This window comes from Salvelinus alpinus, chromosome 10 (assembly GCF_045679555.1).
Source record: "Salvelinus alpinus chromosome 10, SLU_Salpinus.1, whole genome shotgun sequence".
NCBI classification, from domain to species: Eukaryota; Metazoa; Chordata; class Actinopteri; order Salmoniformes; family Salmonidae; genus Salvelinus; species Salvelinus alpinus.
Window position 1 is genome coordinate 41,308,918 of NC_092095.1, and position 21,979 is coordinate 41,330,896.

At 43.7% G+C, this 21,979-nt stretch overlaps 1 protein-coding gene across 3 annotated transcripts in view; it reads left to right on the forward strand.

The window, feature by feature from the left end:
- The window catches only part of LOC139532055 (enhancer of polycomb homolog 1-like), a 76,712-nt gene that overhangs the window by 2,380 nt on the left and 52,353 nt on the right, over positions 1-21,979 (forward strand). Inside the window, exon 1 of one of the 3 annotated variants that reach the window (XM_071329166.1) lies at positions 1,811-2,311. The exons of 1 other annotated variant lie outside the window; for it this stretch is intronic. In XM_071329166.1, coding sequence (XP_071185267.1) covers positions 1,997-2,311 — 315 coding nt within the window. In that variant the 5' untranslated portion in view covers positions 1,811-1,996. Of the gene's footprint in view, positions 1-1,810; positions 2,312-15,819; positions 16,273-21,979 lie in introns of those variants that run through there. One more of the 3 variants, XM_071329167.1, reaches the window with a different exon arrangement.

Sequence of the window (21,979 nt, forward strand, 5' to 3'; positions counted from 1 at the left end):
AACAATCTTAAATGTTCTTACATTTGATGTCTTAGTACCTTAAGGGCAATTCAGAAAGCTAATAGAGGACCTCATTACTGATGAAGGTCTTTGTTTTTTATGACAGTGTTTTTCTTTCTTTCTGCATGCATTTTATATTTTGTGTGTATCTTTTGTAATTTATGTAATTCAGGGCCCATATGTAAGAGACCTTGGTATCAGTATGACTCCCTGATAAAATAATGGTTAAATCAAAAAGAACTAGCTAGCTACTAGCTGAAAAGTTTAATACTTTTGATTCCACTTATCTATCAATAAAATATTATACTTTGTAGACAACAGGTGTAGACTAACAGTGAAATGCTTACTTACGGGTCCTTTTCCAACAATGCAGAGTTGTACAATGCAGAAATGTATACACTCACTACTGTAAGTCGCTCTGGATAAGCGCATCTTCTAAATGACAAAAAAAAGTTAAAAATAACAAATGTTTTAAGTGACAGTGAATAACGAGTAAAAATAACCATGAATATGGTTCGTTTTTCAGGGGGACTGATTATTTCCCACCCCACTTTAGCTGAGATGGGTAGAAAAGTTCTCTCTACATGCCAATATGTATAAGTCTATTACAATGTTTTGCATTGGGGGCTATGGAGGGGTTGGAGATAGGGATATGTATGACACAGTCCCCTTCAAACTACACATATTTGGTTGGTAGAGACCCCACTGAGTATTTCCCACCCAATTTTAGCTACAAGCCAATATGTATTCCATGTACAGTCTATTATAGTGTAATGCATTGGGGGCTATGGGGGTGGAGTGAATAGTCAGCAGCTACAGTGTTTGTTGAGTAGAGACTAGTGTTGTCACGATACCAACATTTTACTTACGATACCAGGCAAAGTATCGCGATACCACGGGGGGGAATTCAGTGGCCTCGCATCCTACACATCTGGCACTGATATTCATACTTCTACTCAATACAACACATTCACTTCATACTGTTAGCTGTGTAATATACTGAACAAAAATATAAACACAACATGTAAAGTGTTAGTCCCATGTTTTATGAACGGAAATAAAAGATCCCAGAAATGTTCCATATGCACAAAAAGCTTATTTATCTCAAATTTTGTACAGAAATTAGTTTATATCCCTGTTAGTGAGCATTTCTCCTTTGCCAAGATAATCCATCCACCTGAAAGGTGTTGCATATAAATACGCTGATTAAACAGCATGATCATTACACAGGTGCACCCTGTGTTGGGGACAATACAAGGCCACTCTAAAATGTGCAGTTTTGTCACAACACAATGCCACAGATGTTTTGAGGGAGTGTGCAATTGACATGCTGACTGCAGGCATGTCCACCAGAGCTGTTGCCAGGGAATTTAATGTTAATTTCTCTACCATAAGCCGCCTCCAACGTCATTTGAGAGAATTTGGCAGTATGTTCAACCGGCCTCACATCTGCAGACCACGTGTAACCACGCAAGCTCAGGACCTCCACATCCGGCTTCTTCACCTGCGGGATCGTCTGAGACCAGTCATCTGGACAGCTGATGGAACTGAGGAGTATTTCTGTCTGCAATAAAGCCTTTTTGTGGGGGGAAACTCAGTCTGAATGGCTGGGCCTGTCTCCCCAGTGAGTGCGTCCCTGCCCAGTTATGTGAAATCCATAGGTTAGTGCCTAATTCATTTATTTCAATTGACTGATTTCCTTATGTGAACTGAAATTGTTGCGTTTATTTTTGTTCAGTATGGAATACTGCATAGAATGGCTACTTTGCTAATATTAGCTGAGGCCTACCTGTGATTTGGTTGGAGGAAGGAATATATATGATGATCTGCATGTCACTGTGACAGTAAGGGGAAAACACTGCATGAAACTTACTCTAAAGTTAACACACACTCCCTAAATCACACACCGTCTCCCTTTCTCTCAAACACACACACACACATGCCAAGATCCGACGCCGACAGAGATGGCCGCCTCGCTTCGTGCTCTTAAGAAACTATGCAGAATTTTTTTACGTTTTATGTATTATTTCTTACACTGTTACCCCAGGAAATCTTAAGTCTTATTACATACAGCCGGGAGGAACTTTTGGATATAAGAGCAACGTCAATTTACCAACATTACGACTTTCCCGAAGCGGATCCGCTGTTTGGTCCACCACCCAGGACAATGGATCGGATCCCAGCAGGCGACCCAAAACAACGGCGCCGCAGAAGGGTCAGACGGAGCGGTCTTCTGGTCAGGCTCCGTAGACGGGCACATCGCCCACCGCTCCCGAGTATACTACGAGCCAATGTCCAGTCTCTTGACAAGGTAGACGAAATCCAAGCAACGGTTGCCTTCCAGAGAGACATCAGAGATTGTAACGTTCTCTGTATAGTAACAGATTTAGCTATATGCATTCATACAGTGCCTTCGGAAAGTATTCAAACCCCTTCCCTTTTCCCACATTTTGTTATGTTACAGCTGGGGATGTACGATATATCGGAATTTAGTTTAACGCCGATGTTAAAAACCAATGTCAAAGCTACCGTGCATACCTATATAACGTAGGTACATGATGTAATGACGCCACGTAAAAATTTTGCGCAACACAGCATTCCTAACCTAGACCAATGTCTGCTGTGTGGATCGAGCAGTCAACAAGTCGAGCAGTCATTTGAAAGAGTAAGAACATTTCAGCGAGACAACTCAAAAGGCGAAATCCATTAACGTCAAGATAATGTAATTCATTGCCCTTGACAATCAACCGTTCTGTCGTGGGTGATGTTGGCTTTCGCCGACTGGTCGAGCACTGGTACACCAAGTGCGCTATTTTTCAGATGTTGCCCTACCGGAGTTACACAGTAATAACGTCACTGCTATTGGCTTCTCAACATACATACTATGGAACGCTGTTTGGGTCTTTGCGTGTCAAAAGATACAGTAGCACTGTCAAAGCTGTACAAAAAAAGTCTGCAAACAAGCAAACCCCGGACACGAACAATGTGTAAACAATACCGCGTTGGTAATAAAACATAATTTGTTCGACCGCAACTTCTAGGGGAGATAGCTTTAGCTTGGTACATAGCTAGCACCAATACAACCAGCCTGAAAACAATGACCAGTAGAAACTGCAGTCATTTGCTGCTGGTGATTCTCTGATCCACCTCTACGCAGATGATACCATTCTGTATACTTCTGGCCCTTCTTTGGGCACTGTGTTAACAAACCTCCAAACGAGCTTCGATGTCATACAACACTCCTTCCGTGGCCTCCAACTGCTCTTAAACGCTAGGTAAACTAAATGCATGCTCTTCAACCGATTGCTGCCCGCCCGCCCGACTAGCATCACTACTCTGAACGGTTCTGACTTAGAATATGTGGACAACTACAAATACCTAGGTGTCTGGCTAGACTGTAAACTCTCCTTCCAGACTCACATAAAGTATCTCCAATCCAAAATCTAGAATCAGCTTCCTATTTCGCAAAACAAAGCCTCCTTCACTCATGCTGCTAAACATACTCTCGTAAAACTGACTATCCTTGACTTCGGCGATGTAATTTACAAACATAGCCTCCAACACTCTACTCAGCAAATTGGATGCAGTCTACCACCGTGCCATCCGTTTCATCACCAAAGCCCCATGTACTACCTACCACTGTCGACCTGTATGCTCTCGTTGACTGGCCTTCGCTTCATATGCGTCGCCAGACCCACTGGCATCAGGTCATCTATAAGTCATTGCTAGGTAAAGCCCCACCTTATCTCAGCTCACTGGTCACCATAACCACACCCACTCGTAGCACACGCTCCAGCAGGTATATTTCACTGGTGATCCCCAAAGCCTCCTTTGGCTGCCTTTCCTTCCAGTTGTCTGCTGCCAATGACTTGAACGAATTGCAAAAATCACTGAAGCTGGAGACTCATATCTCCCTCACTAACTTTAAGCATCAGCTGTCAGAGCAGCTTACCGATCACTGCACCTGTACACAGCCCATCTGTAAATAGCCCACCCAACTACCTCATCCCCATATTATTTATTTTTGCTCTTTTGCTCCCCAGTATCTCTACTTGCACACAGGAGGAAACCTGGCACCATATTGAAATGGAACTTTCATGAAAATAAATAGCCAGCCAGCTACTTAACCCTGTTGCCCAAAACTAACGTTTTAAGCAGCCACCGAGCTTCATCTGGCTATTAAGGCTCGACCTGACCGAGTTATGTTTTTGTGAAGCTAGCCACAATAAGGATTAGGCACAATAGTGGATTTTGCAGTTTGTCTTCAAAATAAAAGTGTCATTGACAGTCATACAAATAGTAGAATTATGCCATACTTTTATTTTGAAGGCTAACCGCAAAGTCCACTATTGTGGCTAATCCTTATTGTGGCTAGCTTCACATAGATGGGTCCGACCACCATTAATCAAATAAGAACTGTCTTATAAATTAAAGTTATTTTAGATGACACCTAGCTATATAGTTAGCTAGCTAACTGTAGCTAATGAAACATTGTTTTGCTGTGTTCACGGCCGGATGTGATACAGCCTGGATTCGAACCAGGGACTGTTATGTCTCTTGCACTGAGATGCAGTGCCTTAGACCACTGCGTGTGTGTGTGTGTTAACTATTTAACTGTACTAGAATGCTTAAAAGGCCGCTCAAATTTTAAATACCGGTATCAGGGTTTTTGGCAAGGAAAATATCGGATATCGTTATCGGCCAAAAATGTCATATCGGTGCATCACTAGTTACAGCCTTATTCTAAAAGGGATTAAATTACATATTTTCCTCATCAATCTACACACAATACCCCATAATGACAGAGTGAAAATAGGTTTTGAAATTTTTGCTAATTTATAATTTAAAAAAATACTGTATTTACGTAAGTTTTCAGACCCTTTGCTATGAGACTCAAAATTGAGCTCAGGTTCATCTCGTTTCCATTGATAATCCTTGATGTTTCTACAACTTGATTGGAGTCCACCTGTGGTAAATTAAATGGATTGGACATGATTTATAAAAAACACATCTGTCTATATAAGGTCCCACAGTTGACTGCATGTCTGAGAAAAAACTAAGCCATGAGGTTGAAGGAATTGTCCGTAGAGGCACAGATCTTGGGAAGGGTACCAAAACATTTCTGCTGCATTGAAGATCCCCAAGAACACAGTGGACCCCATCATTCTTAAATGGAAGAAGTTTGGAACCACCAAGACTCTTTCTAGAGCTGGCCGCCTGGCCAAACTGAGCAATCGGGGGAGAAGGGCCTTGGTCAGGGAGGTGACCAAGAACCTGATGGTCACTCTGACAGAGCTCTAGAATTCCTCTGTGGAGATGAGAGAACCTTCCAGAAGGACAACCATCTCTGCAGCACTCCACCAATGAGGCCTTTATTGTAGAGTGGTGAGACGGAAGCCACTCCTCAGTAAAATGCATATGACAGCCCGCTTGGAGTTTGCCAAAAGGCCCCTAAAGACTCAGACCATGAGAAACATTCTCTGGTCTGATGAAACCAAGATTGAACTCTTTGGCCTGAATGCCAAGCGTCACGTCTGGAGGAAACCTGGCACCATCCCTACGGTGAACGGTGGTGGCAGCATCATGCTGTGAGTATGTTTTTCAGGGACTGGGAGACTAGTCAGGATTGAGCCAAAGATGAATGGAGCAAAGTACAGAGAGATCCTTTAAGAAAACCTGCTCCAGAGCGCTCAAGTCCTCAGACTGGGCTGAAGGTTCATCTTCCAACAGGACAATGACCCTAACCACATAGCGAAGACAACGCAGGAGTGGCTTCGGGACAAGTGTCTGAATGACCTTTATTGGCCCAGCCAGAGCCTGGACTTGAACGTGATCGAACATCTCTGGAGAGACCTGAAAATAGCTGTGCAGTGACGCTCCCCATCCAACCTGACAGAGCTTGAGAGGATCTGCAGAGACAAACTCTCCAAATAAAGGTGTGCCAAGCTTGTAGCGTCATACCCAAGAAGACTCGAGGCTGTAATTGCTGCCAAAGGTTCTTCAACAAAGTACTGACTAAAGGGTCTCAATACTTCTTATGTAAATGGGATACCTGTTTTTTATTCTTAATACATTTGCCACAAAAAAACTACCCTGTTTCTGCTTAGTAATTATGGGATATTGTTTGTAGATTGAGATGTTTTTAAAAAAGAATCCAATTTAGAATAAAGCTGTAACAAAATATGGAAAAAGTCAAGGGGTCTGAATACTTTCCGAATGCACTGTATATACTTTGTCGTGACGATATAAACTAATGAATGTGTTCTTGACAAGTATTCCCATACCATCTATTGTCTAATTTGGCGATCTGGAGTGCAGGTAATTGTTTTAAAAGCGTTATGACATGATAGTGTGTTATCCCCCATCTCCAGTAATGAGAACCATGTAACCATGACACATTCCTACATGATTTCACAGATGGACCACTTAGAAGTTAAATCATGGGGGGAATTATTTTACCCACTGATAGAACTAAGGCGTTCACCAAATTGACAAGCGTTTCATGATTTTTATTTCTGGGGGTAGATTATCCCTTTTAAAACTTCATGCGGATCAGTGGGACGCTACCGTCCCACCTGGCCAACATCCGGTGAAATTGCAGAGTGCCAAATTCAAATTAAATTACTATAAATATTAAACTTTCATGAAATCACAAGTGCAATACATCAAAATAAAGCTTAACTTGTTGTTAATCCAGCCGCCGTGTCAGATTTCAAAAAGGCTTTACGGCGAAAGCAAACCATGCGATTATCTGAGGACAGCGCCCAGAACACAAATGCATAACAAATCATTTTCAACCAGGGAGTTGCGACACGAAAGTCAGACACGAAAGTCAGAAATAGAGATATAATATATGCCTTACCTTTGAAGATCTAATTCTTTACATTACAAATGGTCCTTTTGTTCGATAAACTCCTTCTTTATATCCATAAAAACTCAGTTTAGCTGGCGCGCTTCAGTCAATTATCCACTCGGTTTCCTTCCTTCAAAATGCATACAAAATGAATCCCAAACGTTACCAATAAAAAGTCAATTAACATTTATAATCAAACCTTAGGTACCCTAATACGCAAATAAACTATTGTCTTTACCGGAGAAAAATACAAAAGAACGCGCTCTCATTCACGCGCTTGGAAAATCTACAGCCAAAATGGGAGCCATCTAGAAAAACTACAATATCTGGCTAATTTTTCTAAAAACCAGCCTGAAACTCTTTCTATAGACTGTTGACATCTAGTGGAAGCCCTAGGAACTGCAATCGTGCATGATTTCGCCCTATTATAAAAGTGCCAGCCATTGAAATCAGTGGTAGGATGACATTTCTTTGGGGGGGGGGGGGGATTGTCCTCGGGGTTTCGCCTGTCATTTCAGTTCTGTTACACTCAGACATTATTTTAACAGTTTTAGAAACTTTAGAGTTTTCTATCCAAATCTATCAATTATATGCATATCCTAGCTTCTGGGACTGAGTAGCAGGCTTTGGGCACGCTTTCCATCCGGACGTCAAAATACAGCCCCTTATCCCAAAGAAGTTAAGGAGCAAATATCCACACCTGATTCTATCAATCAGCATAGGCATACATGGTTACCAGCATTAGGTCATAGAGAAAGATCGACGACTCGTCTTTGTATCTGAGGCTCAATCACAGATGCTATAATGGCAATCTCCATTTGGAAGTAGTACATTTTCTTCCTTACGATTGGCTGATCTCTCCTGAAGAACCAGTTGGACATGACTCCAACAGGGTCACCAGGAGTGATCAGCCAATGAAGTTGGAAGTCCCACCCAGTTCACTAAATTAAAATGGTGGAAGCCCACAATGGCCCTGCCCATGTTAATACAAAAAAAAAATGTATTTTTATTTTTTATAACTAAGCCAATATAGACCACAACCTGTCATTTCCAATGGGAGCAAATTAATCATAGTGACAGAACAAGCAGAGAGGTGGACAGAGCCAAGAACGAGTTTGCGAGACCCTATTTGCACGTTCTAGCATGTATTTCAATCAAATGTATTTATAAAGCCCTTCTTACATCAGCTGATGTCACAAAGTGCTGTGTAGAAACCCAGCCTAAAACCCCAAACAGCAAGCAATGCAGGTGTAGAAGCACAGTGGCTAGGAAAAACTCCCTAGAAAGGCCAGAACTTAGGAAGAAACCTGGAGAGGAACCAGACTATGAGGGGTGGCCAGTCCTCTTCTGGCTGTGCCGGGTGGAGATTATAACAGAACATGGCCAAGATGTTCAAATCTTCATAGATGACCAGAAGGGTCAAATAATAATAATCACAGTGGTTGTCGAGGGTGCAACAGGTCAGTACCTCAGGAGTACATGTCAGATGGCTTTTCATAGCAGATCATTCAGAGTATGTCTCTAGAGAGTTAAACAGCAGGTCTGGGACAGGTAGCACGTCCGGTGAACAGATCAGGGTTCCATAGCCGCAGGCAGAACAGTTGAAACTGGAGCAGCAGCACGACAAGGTGGACTGGGGACAGCATGGAGTCATCAGGCCAGGTAGTCCTGAGGCATCGTCCTAGGGCTCAGGTCCTTCGAGAAAGAGAGAGCATACTTAAATTCACACAGGGCACCGGATAAGACAGGAGAAATACTCCAGATATAACAGACTAACCCCAGCCCCCCCCGACACACAAACTACTGCAGCATAAATTAGCATATTTCCATTTGGGAACGCCTACTCTGAAATGTGCATGCACAAGAACTCGATTTGCGCTAGCACTGTTTCTCAACAATGCAATTCTTTAGAAACTTTGGCATAGGGTAAAGTCAAAAAAATTGGCCCACTCTGTTCGTAACAGATTCAAGTTTTGTAGACTGAAAGCTGTATTGAAATCAAGTGTTTCATCAATAGGAAAATGTGCATAATGTCGGCCAAAATATATCTTCTCCCACTGCCGGCCACTGGGCTTCCTCTCATCACCATATTTGGTGGTGAGTGGTAATGTCAAACGGATGCTTCAGATTTATACATCCTGTGAAACATCTGGGGCCTCCTTTTATAACTGTTGTGTAAAATTTACACAATCTACTTGCACCATTTCTGAAAAGACTTAGCAAGCACAAACATATTGATTTATAAACTTGGCGCACGCCACATTGTTCCGGTTATAAATCAGACCTGTCATAAAATTGCTTGTGAACAAGCATTGTAACGCCGCCTGATAATAGCTCATCATTCACCTTTTACGGTGACAATAACACCCTTTATTTTCTGTATACTTTGGAAGTAGGCCAAGACCGGATAGTATCTAAAGGAAATATCAATGGGGAACATCAAATGTTTTTTGGGGATGCATACAGAATATTTTATTTTGCAGGCTACAGAAAATGTCACTGACTGTTTCTGAAAGACAAAAACAATTGCAAATTGTTGTGGACCTCTAACAGTTTAAATTCATGTTTTGCATTTACTTTTCCCCAACCTAAATATGCTGCACTGCCTGTGATTTCTGAAACTGTCTCCTCAGATTTTTTAAAAACTACAGTACGCCTACTTCGTGGTTGCCTACACACTTCAGTGCAAAAGATCAACTGTCCACATGTTTTTAAATTCTACTGTATGTTATAAATTAACCGTGCTCCCTTTCGGCTGCATAGAGAAAAAAATAGAAATTATCATCTACAATTATCATCTACACTTGTAGATGAAGGGAAGGAGACGAGGCTTAAAAATCCTTCTTTAACCTAAGACAATTGAAAATATTGAAGTGCCTTTGAACGGGGTATGGTAGTAGGTGCCAGGCGCACCGGTTTGTGTCAAGAAATGCAACGCTGCTGGGTTTTTCACGCTCAACAGTTTACTGTGTATCAGGAATGGTCCACCACCCAAAGGACATCCAGGCAACTTGACACAATTGTGGGAAGCATTGGAGTCAACATGGGCCAGCATCCCTGTGGAACACTTTCGACACCTTGTAAAGTCCATGCATGCCCTGACGAATTGAGGCTGTTCTGAGGGCAAGGGGGGAGGGGGCGGGCGCGCAACTCAATATTTGGAAGGTGTTCTTAATGTTTTGTACACTCATTGTAGATGCCTGTTAATAATTATTTTAGAATGCAAAGATAAAACAAATGACCAGGACCACCTCCAGGTTTTTTCACCTGTTTTTACTGATTTCCTTATGAACTGTAACTCATTATAACTGTTGATATTGTTGCATGTTGCGTTGTTATATTTTTGTTCAATATTGAAGACCAGTTGAAGTATGAAATAACCCCAACGCTTTGCAGTACTTAGGTTATGCCACAAGAGGGCGACATTGACTAACTTATAGGTCGCCTAAAATGACAGTACACTGAGTCGTGGTTTGCTTTTCATATTTGGTTAGCAAATCATTTGGGGGGGTGCATATATTTGTCCTGTTACACATGTGTCAGTAAGACCAAGGAGCTGATCGTGAACTATAGGAGAAAGAGGGGAGAGCACATCCACGGGGCTGTTGTGAAATAGGTTGAAAGCTTCAAGTTCCTTGGGGTTTACATCACTAAGGACTTAACATGGTCCACACACTCCTGCAGTCAAGAAGAGGGCACGGCAGTGTCGATTCCCCCTAAGGAGGCTGAAAATATTTATGGACCCTTGGATCCTCAAAGTTCTACAGCTGCACCATCGAGAGCATCTTGACTGGCCGCATCACTGCTTGGTATGGCAAATGCACCGCCCTTGACCGCAAAGCGCTACAGAGGGTGATGCGGACAGCCAAGTACATCACTGGGGCTGAGCTCCCTGCCATCCAGGATCTCTATATCAGGCGGTGTCAGAGGGCCTGAAAAATTGCCGAAGACTCCAGCCACGCAAGCCATAGACTGTTCGCTCTGCTACTCTCCGGCAAACAGGTTCTGAGACAGCTTCTACCCCCAAGCCATAGGACTGCTAAATAGCCAGACTGGTGAATAGTCAATTAATGGTACCTGAACTATCTGCACTGACCCTACACACACTCACTAGACTATATTATATATCGCTATACAGACACACACACACTACATTGACACATTCACAGACACTACATACACACACGCATACCAACAACACAAACACACATTACACACGCACACACTTTTTACACATCATTTGCAGCTGCTACTCTTTCTTATTTGACTTATCTGTCCTGATACCTAGTCACTTTACCCTGCCGTCATGTACATGTCTATCTCAAATACCTTGTACCTCTGCAAATTGATCTGGTACTGGTATTCCCTTTTATATAGCTCCATTCTTGTATTTTATTTTATTCCTCTTGTGTTACCATTTTAATTTTAGACTCTGTATTGTTGGGAAGGGCTCTTAAGCAATCATTTCACGGCAAGGTCTACACCAGTTTTATTAGGCGCATCTGACAAATACAATTAGATTTCTTGCCTAACCCAACTTCCCCTGAGACACCCGCAGGGAGTGAGGTCACGGCCAGGGTCATCATTTCTCACACCAGTCTGCTGCACTTGTATTCAACTACTCAAGTAGCCCATCTAGAGTTTGTGCATCCCTTGTAACGTATAGAAACATTTTTGGTTTCTTTTACAGTTAAAATGAGTTACACTACATGACCAAGTATTTGGACCCCTGCTCGTCGAAAAACTCATTAAAAAATCATGGGCATTAATATGGAGTTGGTCCCCCCCCTTTGCTGCTATAACAGCCTCCACTCTTCTGGGAAGGCTTTCCACTAAATGTTGGGACATTTGCTGCGGGGACTAACTTCCATTCAGCCATTAGCATTAGTGAGGTTGGGCACTGATGTCGGGCGATTTGGTCTGGCTTGCGTCGGCATTCCAATTCATCCCAAAGGTGTAAGATAGGGTTGAGGTCAGGGCTCTGTGTAGGCCAGTCAAGTTCTTTCACACCGATCTCGACAAACCATTTCTATATGGACCTCACTTTGTGCACATGGGCATTGTCATGCTAAAACAGGAAAGGGCCTTCCACAAACTGTTGCCACAAAGTTGGAAGCACATAATCGCCTAGATAGAATGTCATTGTATGCTGTAGCGTTACGATTTCCCTTCACTAGAATTAAGGGGCCAAGCCCGAACTATATAAAAATAAAACGGCCAAGCCCGAACTATATAAAAATAAAACGGCCCAGCCCATTATTCCTCCTCCCAACTTTACAGTTGGCACTTTGCATTGGGGCAGGTGCCGTTCTCTTGGCAATCACCAAACACAGATTTGGCCGTCGGACTGCCAGATGGTGAGCATGATTCATCACTCCAGAGAATGCGTTTCCACTGCTCCAGAGTCCAATGGCGGCAAGCTTTACACCACACCAGCCAACTCTTGGCATTGCGTATGGTGATCTTAGGCTTGTGTGCGGCTGCTCAGTCATGGAAACCAAGTTCGTGAAACTGAAGACAAACAGTTATTTTGCTGACGTTGCTTCCAGAGGCAGTTTGGAACTCTGTAGTGACTGTTGCAATTAAGAACAGACTATTTTTACACGCTTCAGCGGCCCCGGTCTGTGAGCTTGTGTGACCTACCACTTCGCGGCTAAGCCGTTGTTGTTCCTAGACATTTCCACTTCACATTAACAGCACTTAGTTGACCAGGGCAGCTCTAGCAGCGCAGACATTTGATGAACTGACTTGATAGCCAGACTGGCTATTTGATCTGACCATAATTCTATCCTCCTGATAACTGCTTACAAGCAAAAAATTCAAGCAAGAAGCACCAATGACTCGATCAATAAAAAAGTGGTCAGATGAAAAGCAACAGGACTGTTTTGCTAGCACAGACTGGAATATGTTCCGGGATTCTTCCGATGGCATTGAGGAGTACACCACATCAGACACTGGCTTCATCAATATGTGCATCGACGATGTCGTCCCCACAGAGACCGTACGTACATATCCCAACCAGAAGCCATGGATTACAGCCAACATCTGCACTGAGCTAAAGGCTCGAGCTGCTGCTTTCAGGGAGCGGGACTGTAACCTGGAAGCTTATAAGAAATCCTGCAATGCCCTCCGACGAATCATCAAACAGGCAAAGCGTCAACACAGGACTAAGATCGAATCATACTACACCGGCTCCGACGGATGTGGCAGGGCTTGCCAACTATTACAGACTACAAAGGGAAGCACAGCCGAGAGCTGCCCAGTGACACGAGCATACCAGATGAGCTAAATTACTTCGGTGCTCGCTTCGAGGAAAGTAACACTGAAACATGCATGAGAGCATCAGCTGTTCCAAACGACTGTGTGATCACGCTTTCCGCAGCAAGACCTTTTAAACAGGTCAGCATTCACGAGGCAACAGGGCCAGACAGATTACCAGGACGTGTACTAAGAGCATGCGCTTTCCAACTGGCAAGTGTCTTCACTGACATTTTCAACCCCTCCCTGTCAGTCCAACATGTTTCAAGCAGACAACCATTGTCCCTATGCCAAATAATACTAAGGTAACCTACCTAAAATGACTACCAAGCCGTAGCACTCACGTCTGTATGAAATGCTTTGAAAAGCTGGTCATGGCTCACATCAACACCATTATCCCAGAAACCCTAGACCCGCTCCAACTTGCATACAGCCCTAACAGATCCACAGATGATGCAATCTCTATTGCACTCAACACTGCCCTTTCACACCTGAACAAAAGGAACACCTATGTGAGAATGCTATTCATTGACTACAGCTCAGCGTTCAACACCATAGTGCCCTCAAAGCTCATCACTAAGCAAAGGACCCTGGGACTAAACACCTCCCTCTGCAACTGGATCCTGGACTTCCTGACGGGCCGCCCCCAGGTAATAAGGGTAGGCAACACGTCTGCCACGCTGATCCTCAACACGGGGGCCCCTCAGGGGTGTGTGCTCAGGCCCCTCCTGTACTCCCTGTTCACTCATGACTGCATGGCCAGGCACGACTCCAACACCATTAAGTTTGCTGATGACACAACAGTGATAGGCCTGATCACTGACAACAATGAGACGGCCTATAGAGAGGTCAGAGAACTGGCATTGTGCCAGGACAACAACCTCTCCCTCAATGTGAGCAAGACTAAGGAGCTGATTGTGGACTACAGGAAGAGGCGGGGTAGAACAGGCTCCCATTAACATTGACGGGGCTGTAGTGGAGAAGGTTGAGAGTTTTTAAAGTTCCTTGGTGTCCACATCACCAACAAACTATCATGGTCCAAACATACCAAGACAGTCGTGAAGAGGGTACGACAAAACCTTTTCCCCCTCAGGAGACTGGACAGATTTGGCATAGGTCCCCAGATCCTCAAAAAGTTCTACAGCTGCACCATTGAGAGCATCCTGACCGGTTGCATCACCGCCTGGTATGGCAACTGCTCGGCATCTGACCGTAAGGCGCTACAGAGGGTAGTGCGTACGGCCCAGTACATCACTGGGGCCAAGCTTCCTGCCATCCAGGACCAAGTTAATAGGCAGTGTCAGAGGAATGCCCGTAAAATTGTGATTGACTCCAGTCACCCAAGTTATAGACTGTTTTCTCTGCTACCGCATGGCAAATCGCCACCGGACAATTTACATTGACACCCCCCCCCAGTACCCTCGCACACTAACTCGGTTCCTGTGCTTCCTGTATATAGCCTCGTTATTCTTATTGTGTTACTTTTTATTTCAGTCTACTTGGTAAATATTTTCTTCTTGAACTGCACTGTTGGTTAAGGGCTTGTAAGTAAGCATTTCACGGTAAAGTCTACACTTGTTGTATGCGGCGCATGTGACAAATAGTTTGATTTGACAGGGAAGGGTTGATTGTCAAGGGCAATGAATTCCATTATCTTGCCGTTAATGGATTTCGCCTTTTGAGTTGTCTCGCTGAAATGTTCTTACTCTTTCAAATGACTGCTAGACTTGTTGACTGCTCGATCCACACAGCAGACATTGGTCTAGGTTAGGAATGCTGTGTGGCACGTGTAGTGCTAGATTTTTTTTTGTGGTTCATTACGTCATGTACCTACGTTATATAGGTATGCATGTCAGCTTTGAAATCGGTTTTGCATATCGTTGTTAAACTAGACATCGGGCCGATGTTGGCATTTTTAGCTAATATCGTACAATTCTGATGTGCTTGCCGATGTATCGGGCATCCCTTGTGGGAACTCTTCAAGACTGTTGGAAAAGCATTCAATGTGAAGCTGGTTGATAGGATGCCAAGAATGTGCAAAGCTGTCATCAAGGCAAAGGGTGGCTACTTTGAAGAATCTCACATATATAAAATATATTTTGATTTGTTTAACACGTTTTGGTTACTACATGAGTCCATATGTGTTATTTCATAGTTTTGATGTCTTCACTTTTATTCTACAATGTGAAATTGTCAAAATAAAGAAAAACCCTTGTAGGTGTGTCCAAACTTTTGACTGGTAAGGTGTATTGTATTGCATTTTTTTCCCTCATACACGTTTGTGCAAAATATGAATTATCACTGCAGGGCTGTCTGTTTCTGTACTGTTGAGTAAAAAGTACATTAGTACTGCAAGTGATTTCGTTCCCCGGTATCGCACACTGGTTTGCAGCTGCCTATCCTAATATGTGAGTATCAGTCCGTTTCTACAGAGTACTCGCCTTTCACCAGGTTTCCACTAGTTACCACAGTCAAAATTGACTATCGTAAAAGTTCATGAAAACAAATGTTTTTTTGTGTCATAATTTAAGTTTAGGAGTGTGGTTTAGTTTTTAAAATCACATTTTAAGAAGAAATTGTATGAATACGCGGGGTTTGACTTTCTGGCTGTGGTAACTAGTGATATCCCTTCCCCCAGTGTTCCCGCCCCTCGGGGCTCCGCGAGCACGCATGCGCGCAATACTGTAAGGGAATGGCTGTTGTGTGATCGGGGGTTGGGCCGCCAGGAGCGAAGGGACAGCTGCAAGAATTTGTAATGTCCGCCATGTTGGCTATGGCGTATTGAACCAGGGAGGGAGAGCGGAGCCTCGGAAAAAAAGAGACCGACAGTAATCGACCAAAATCCGGGCCTTCCCGGCTCCCGTTCGCATCGCCGTATACCTGCCCTGCTACCAAGCGAACGGTTGACTTCTGATGAACATCACAGATCCATCCATGAGAACTCAAACCAGTACTGCTGTGAACATTATTAGATCGATAGATTTATGCTGCATCTTACATTATAAAAAATGAGTAAATTGTCGTTTCGGGCACGGGCGCTGGACGCTACCAAGCTTCTACCCGTTTTCCGCTGCGAGGACTTGCCTGACCTGCACGAATATGCCTCTATCAATCGGGCAGTGCCGCAAATGCCAACTGGGATGGAGAAAGAGGAGGAATCGGTATGTTTTATTATCGCTGTCAGATTCATATTTGAGATGTTTGCACTATGTTCACAATATGGGGGTCGCCCCTATCTTTCCTGCGCAAGTTTGCACAAAATGGCGGCCGTGTACACTTCACAGAAAACCGACATTGCGACGAAATGTGCGTGTAACACCGACATTTTACCGTCAATATTATCCCAGTCGTGTATTGTTTCGAATTTAGGTTAGTAAGCCGTGTTGTATCCACTTATTTCACTTGGATTTACATTGGAAAGCACAAAGGGGTCACGTGGTTCTTTTCACATCCGCCATTTTGTTTACGTTGTCTTTGCCAAAAACACAGTTGGGGATGGGCTTTGAAGTGGTGTTCTTACCACGAAAAAATACCAGGGGGAGACACTGAGTCGACATGTCCTTCCTATTCATGTTTTGAATGGGCTACACATTGACAGATCGGTAAAACAACAATCACACGCACGACGCTGTGCGATTGGCACTACCAGTCAATAACTGAACAGAAACGTGCATGTGTTATATGAAGCAAACTAAGGCGCTGATACCTCTTGCCAGAGTGCACAGCCTTTTTTCTAATACATAAGTGTGCACAAAAGTTATTTCTTAGCCAAGTGTCTCAAATTGACAAGAACATTGAGTCTGTTGGAATGTATACCATAGTCAAATTCTTTCAAGCGTGGACTACAACTGACAAATCTGCAATTTAGAATCCAGACCAGGTATTCATAAAGCACCTCAGAGTAGGAGGCTGTAGTAAACTAGCTATGGAAGTAAAGAGCACCTGCCTAAGGGTAATGAAGCACATGATCTCATGAATGTAATATAGCAGATCTGAGTGCTGATGTGGTGTGCATATTTTTTGCCTGTCGGGGCATGACGCAAAACAACCAAGTTCTGGGTTATAATCCAAAACAAACCCAGTGGCCAATTTTGAGCATTTTGGTGTGATGATTGACAATGTCTCTTAACTAGAGCATCAGAGGGGGTCTCCCTCTGAACCCGGAGGGATGGGGGAGCAGTAGTGCAGTTAAATTAACTACCAGAAGAATACCGCTCTCTGTTATGTAACCTCCCGGAGTGACAGAGACAGAGGAGAGAGGCTGTTTTACTACAGGGGCTCAAGTGATATGCAGCATGGCTTCTTTGCTGTCTGACCCTCATCTACCCCAGTGGGAACTCGATGGAAAACCTGGACTGTTCTCTCTCTAGTGCATTACTTGTGTCTAACTGCACATCGGGTTAGTGGTCCAGAAGTTTTGGGATGCAGTCTTGGGGCTGGTTGACTGGGGCAGACTGAATGGATGAACTGCTAGCTAGCTTCCCCTGACCAGGTTGTTTTAAATCTGGAAAGCAAAACTCTGTGGCTGGCGGCCTATAGTGAAACCATATAGGAATCAACAGCATGCATATTTTACACATCTCAATGTTTTTATGGAATGTTGGAAGTATTGTTTCCCCTCATGCTTAGCTCTAGGACTGGGGTAGGCAACCCTATTTTTGATTTAACCTACTTGGAAGACCAGGTGTGTTGAATTTTAGGCAATCACTGAACTGATCGATTAGCTCAGTTGGGCAGGTGTTGTCCCTAGTTTAAATCAAAATCACTCCAGGAACAGGGTTGCTTACCCCCTCTAAGAAATAGGAGACTGTTTGGCTTGACCTATGTCTTTTTCCTTGACTGTCCTCTAGCTCCATTAAGTCCAAATAGATTATTTTTGTCTTTTGTTGGATTTCTCTTTGCACAATTAAGCTACTTGGTTACTGAATGGACTGTGCCAAACCTGTATGAGGTCTTGGATTTGTTTGATACTTCGTATCAAAGTATTGAGCGCTAAGCCAGGGGTTCTCAAAGTGGGGTCCATGAAGGTACTTAGTCCGCAGCCAGATCTCAAAATATTTTTTTTTTACTGATTAAACATATTTTGGCCAAAGGATCCTTTGAATAAGTTGAGGCTATAATACAATACAATGTGATATTATTAATCTACAACAGGGATGGGCTACTCCAGTCCTCGAGGGCCTGATTAGTGTAACCCTTTTGCCCCAGCTAACACACTTCAGTAATCAACTAATCATCTTCTGTTTAGAATGCTGTTTGTTTAATCAACTGGGTTTTTCTAGGGGTGGGGGGAGGGGAATGGCACAGCTCCAGTCCTCGGACTAGTTTCCCATCCCTGATCTACAATTGATCTTGTTAACCCTGCACAACATGGGCCTGGGAGGCTCACAGGAATATATTTTTATGGACTGTTCTCCACTTTTCAACTCAATATTTCTTGTGTTCACCCAAAATGTTATTTTTTTTACTTAAATGTATTGTAATTTAAAGTGACTGTCCAGTCAATCTCACTTTTAAAGTTAATATTCTACACTGCTCAAAAAAATAAAGGGAACACTTAAACAACACAATGTAACTCCAAGTCAATCACACTTCTGTGAAATCAAACTGTCCACTTAGGAAGCAACACTGATTGACAATAAATTTCACATGCTGTTGTGCAAATGGAACAGACAAAAGGTGGAAATTATAGGCAATTAGCAAGACACCCCCAATAAAGGAGTGGTTCTGTAGGTGGTGACCACAGACCACTTCTCAGTTCCTATGCTTCCTGGCTGATGTTTTGGTCACTTTTGAATGCTGGCGGTGCTTTCACTCTAGTGGTAGCATGAGACGGAGTCTACAACCCACACAAGTGGCTCAGGTAGTGCAGCTCATCCAGGATGGCACATCAATGCGAGCTGTGGCAAGAAGGTTTGCTGTGTCTGTCAGCGTAGTATCCTGAGCATGGAGGTGCTACCAGGAGACAGGCCAGTACATCAGGAGACGTGGAGGCATTTGCCAGAGAACATTCGCCACTGGCGCCCTGTGCTCTTCACAGATGAAAGCAGGTTCACACTGAGCACACGTGACAGAGTCTGGAGACGCCGTGGAGAACGTTCTGCTGCCTGCAACATCCTCCAGCATGACCGGTTTGGCGGTGGGTCAGTCATGGTGTGGGGTGGCATTTCTTTGGGGGGCCGCACAGCCCTCCATGTGCTCGCCAGAGGTAGCCTGACTGCCATTAGGTACCGAGATGAGAACCTCAGACCCCTTGTGAGACCATATGCTGGTGTGGTTGGCCCTGGGTTCCTCCTAATGCAAGACAATGCTAGACCTCATGTGGCTGGAGTGTGTCAGCAGTTCCTGCAAGAGGAAGGCATTGATGCTATGGACTGGTTCGCCCGTTCCCCAGACCTGAATCCAATTGAGCACATCTGGGACATCATGTCTCGCTCCATCCACCAATGCCACGTTGCACCACAGACTGTCCAGGAGTTGGCGGATGCTTTAGTCCAGGTCTGGGAGGAGATCCCTCAGGAGACCATCCGCCACCTCGTCAGGAGCATGCCCAGGCGTTGTAGGGAGGTCATACAGGCACACCTGCACTAAGGCCGTAATTATAAAACGTATAGAAAATATATTTATAAAAATATATAAAAATTCTTGAATACTGAACTCAGTCTTGGTACAGGTCTGTGGTGACCGTTTTAATTTAATTGAATATAAAGGAGAAAATTGGCCTGCTTCTACCTTTGATTACACAACTCTTACCTTTAGCAGATGCCATTGTCTGACTGAACAGACTGGCTATGAGTCATTGTTTGTGTCCCAAATGGCACCCTATTCCCTATATGCCTCGTCCAGTTTGGGCCAGCAGGTAGCCTAGTGGTTATAGCGTTGGACTTATAACCGAAAGGTTGCAAGATCGAATCCCCTAGCTGACAAGGTAAAAATCTGTCATTCTGCCCCTGAACAAGGCAGTTAACCCACTGTTCCTAGGCCGTCACTGAAAATAAGTATTTGTTCTTAACTGACTTGCCTAGTAAAATAAAAAAGATCAGGGCTGCCCAACCCTCTTCCTGGAGATCTACAGGTCTGTGGGTTTTCAGTCAACCCTAAATTAACACACCCGATTCTACTAATTAGCTGCTCAACAAGACCTAAACTAGCTGAATCGGCGATGCTAAGATCTCCAGGAAGAGGGTTGACATAATTTTCTGGAATTTTCCAAGCACAGTCTACTTAATTTTTTTCGCAAAGTAGATGTCCTAACTGACTTGCCAAAACTATAGTTTGTTAACAAGAAATTTGTGGAGTGGTTGAAAAACAAGTTTTAATGACTCCAACCTAAGTGTATGTAAACTTCCGACTTCAACTGTATATAGTACACTTATTTTGACTAGGGCCCAGGCAATCAGCTTGTCTAATGAACACCTGCTGGAGGCCAGGCTTTTTTATTGGAGTCTACATCCTGTTCCTCAGGGGAACATTACATTGAGGGAAATGCATGTCTCTGTGAAAATAGGCTGCAAAACTTTCCCACCTGTATTTCTGTTTTAGCCAAGGTGTCCTAGCTGTGTGTGTCAGGTAGTCTAATGGTATCAGATGTTTCTGCTCTTGACATTGTCATGCCAAAACATGGAGTTGGCATTGAGTGAAAAGGAGTTGGCATGATGGCACAAATACTAGCACTGAGGCAAGTAAGCTGATGCTTGTAGCAAGGTTTCTGTATCATGGATTTTCATAACATCAGGGTGCTTTATTGTTTATCACCAACACTAAATGTTTCACCTGCCTTAGCTAATGCTGCTAGGCCTTAAGAAGGTAGGCTACCTGAGCTAAGGATAAACTAGCTGAATGATCTAATGTACGGTCCTTCTCCCTGCTGTGACTATTTTGTTCATTGGTTGTTATATTCACAGACATCCTTTATCACTACCATGTGCGTACCCATTAGTAGAGGAAGGTCCCCAACTTCACTAAGCTCAGTCAAGCAGCTGTGAGTAATTTTGCTATCGTCAGGTCAGCTGTGATTCAGGTTAGTGGGTCGCTGCCTGGCGTTCTCCAGAGGAGCGTGCAAAGGAGTCTGGCTCAGGCCTGCTTCCAATTGGTTCCTTATGCAAGTTTTCACCCTGCCCGGAATTCAGCGGTGTGTGTGTTGCCTTAGGCCTCATGGGGGTGATTTGGCGCCATGCTGAGACCTTCAAAAACGATTGCCAGGATTCAGCTGTGGGCCCACCGTGCCACCATCAGGAAAAATTGGACACATTGCGCAAAAATGAGCTACTTCTGTACTGTTTACCACACATACAAAATATCAGAACAATACATTAAACAGGTTATCCAAGAAATATTATGCTTATGAGGTATTTTGGACTTTTCAAAGATGTTGACTTTAAAACCTCTTCTCCTCGACCGATTTGGCACCTAATTTGTTGTCTCATCTCTGTACCCATGTCTTAAATGCAACTTTTTCCAGGACTCTAGCGCAAACTGTATGGCTGATATGAGCCAATGAGTTTGCATGACTGTTTTTCATGTCTAACAGCGCCACCATGCGGCATAACTGAACCATACTTTACAGGTTAGCTAGACTCATATCCCTGAGCATGTGCCAAATTTCATCACCTGGAATCAACAGATTAAGCTATATTAACATGGGTGCGTTATAGCGCCACTGTGGTTGATCAGATTTGCTTGAATATGTTGAGTCTTCAGTGTTTGGAACGGTTACCAAGTTTTGTTACAATACGAATATCCGTGACTGATTTATGTGCCAGACCACGCCCACGTGAGTGTGTGTTGGTCAATGGCGGCCATGTTTTATGTACTAGTCTGGGAAATGTTGCGTTGGGAGAACTTTGTCCGTAGATGCCACAAGTGAAG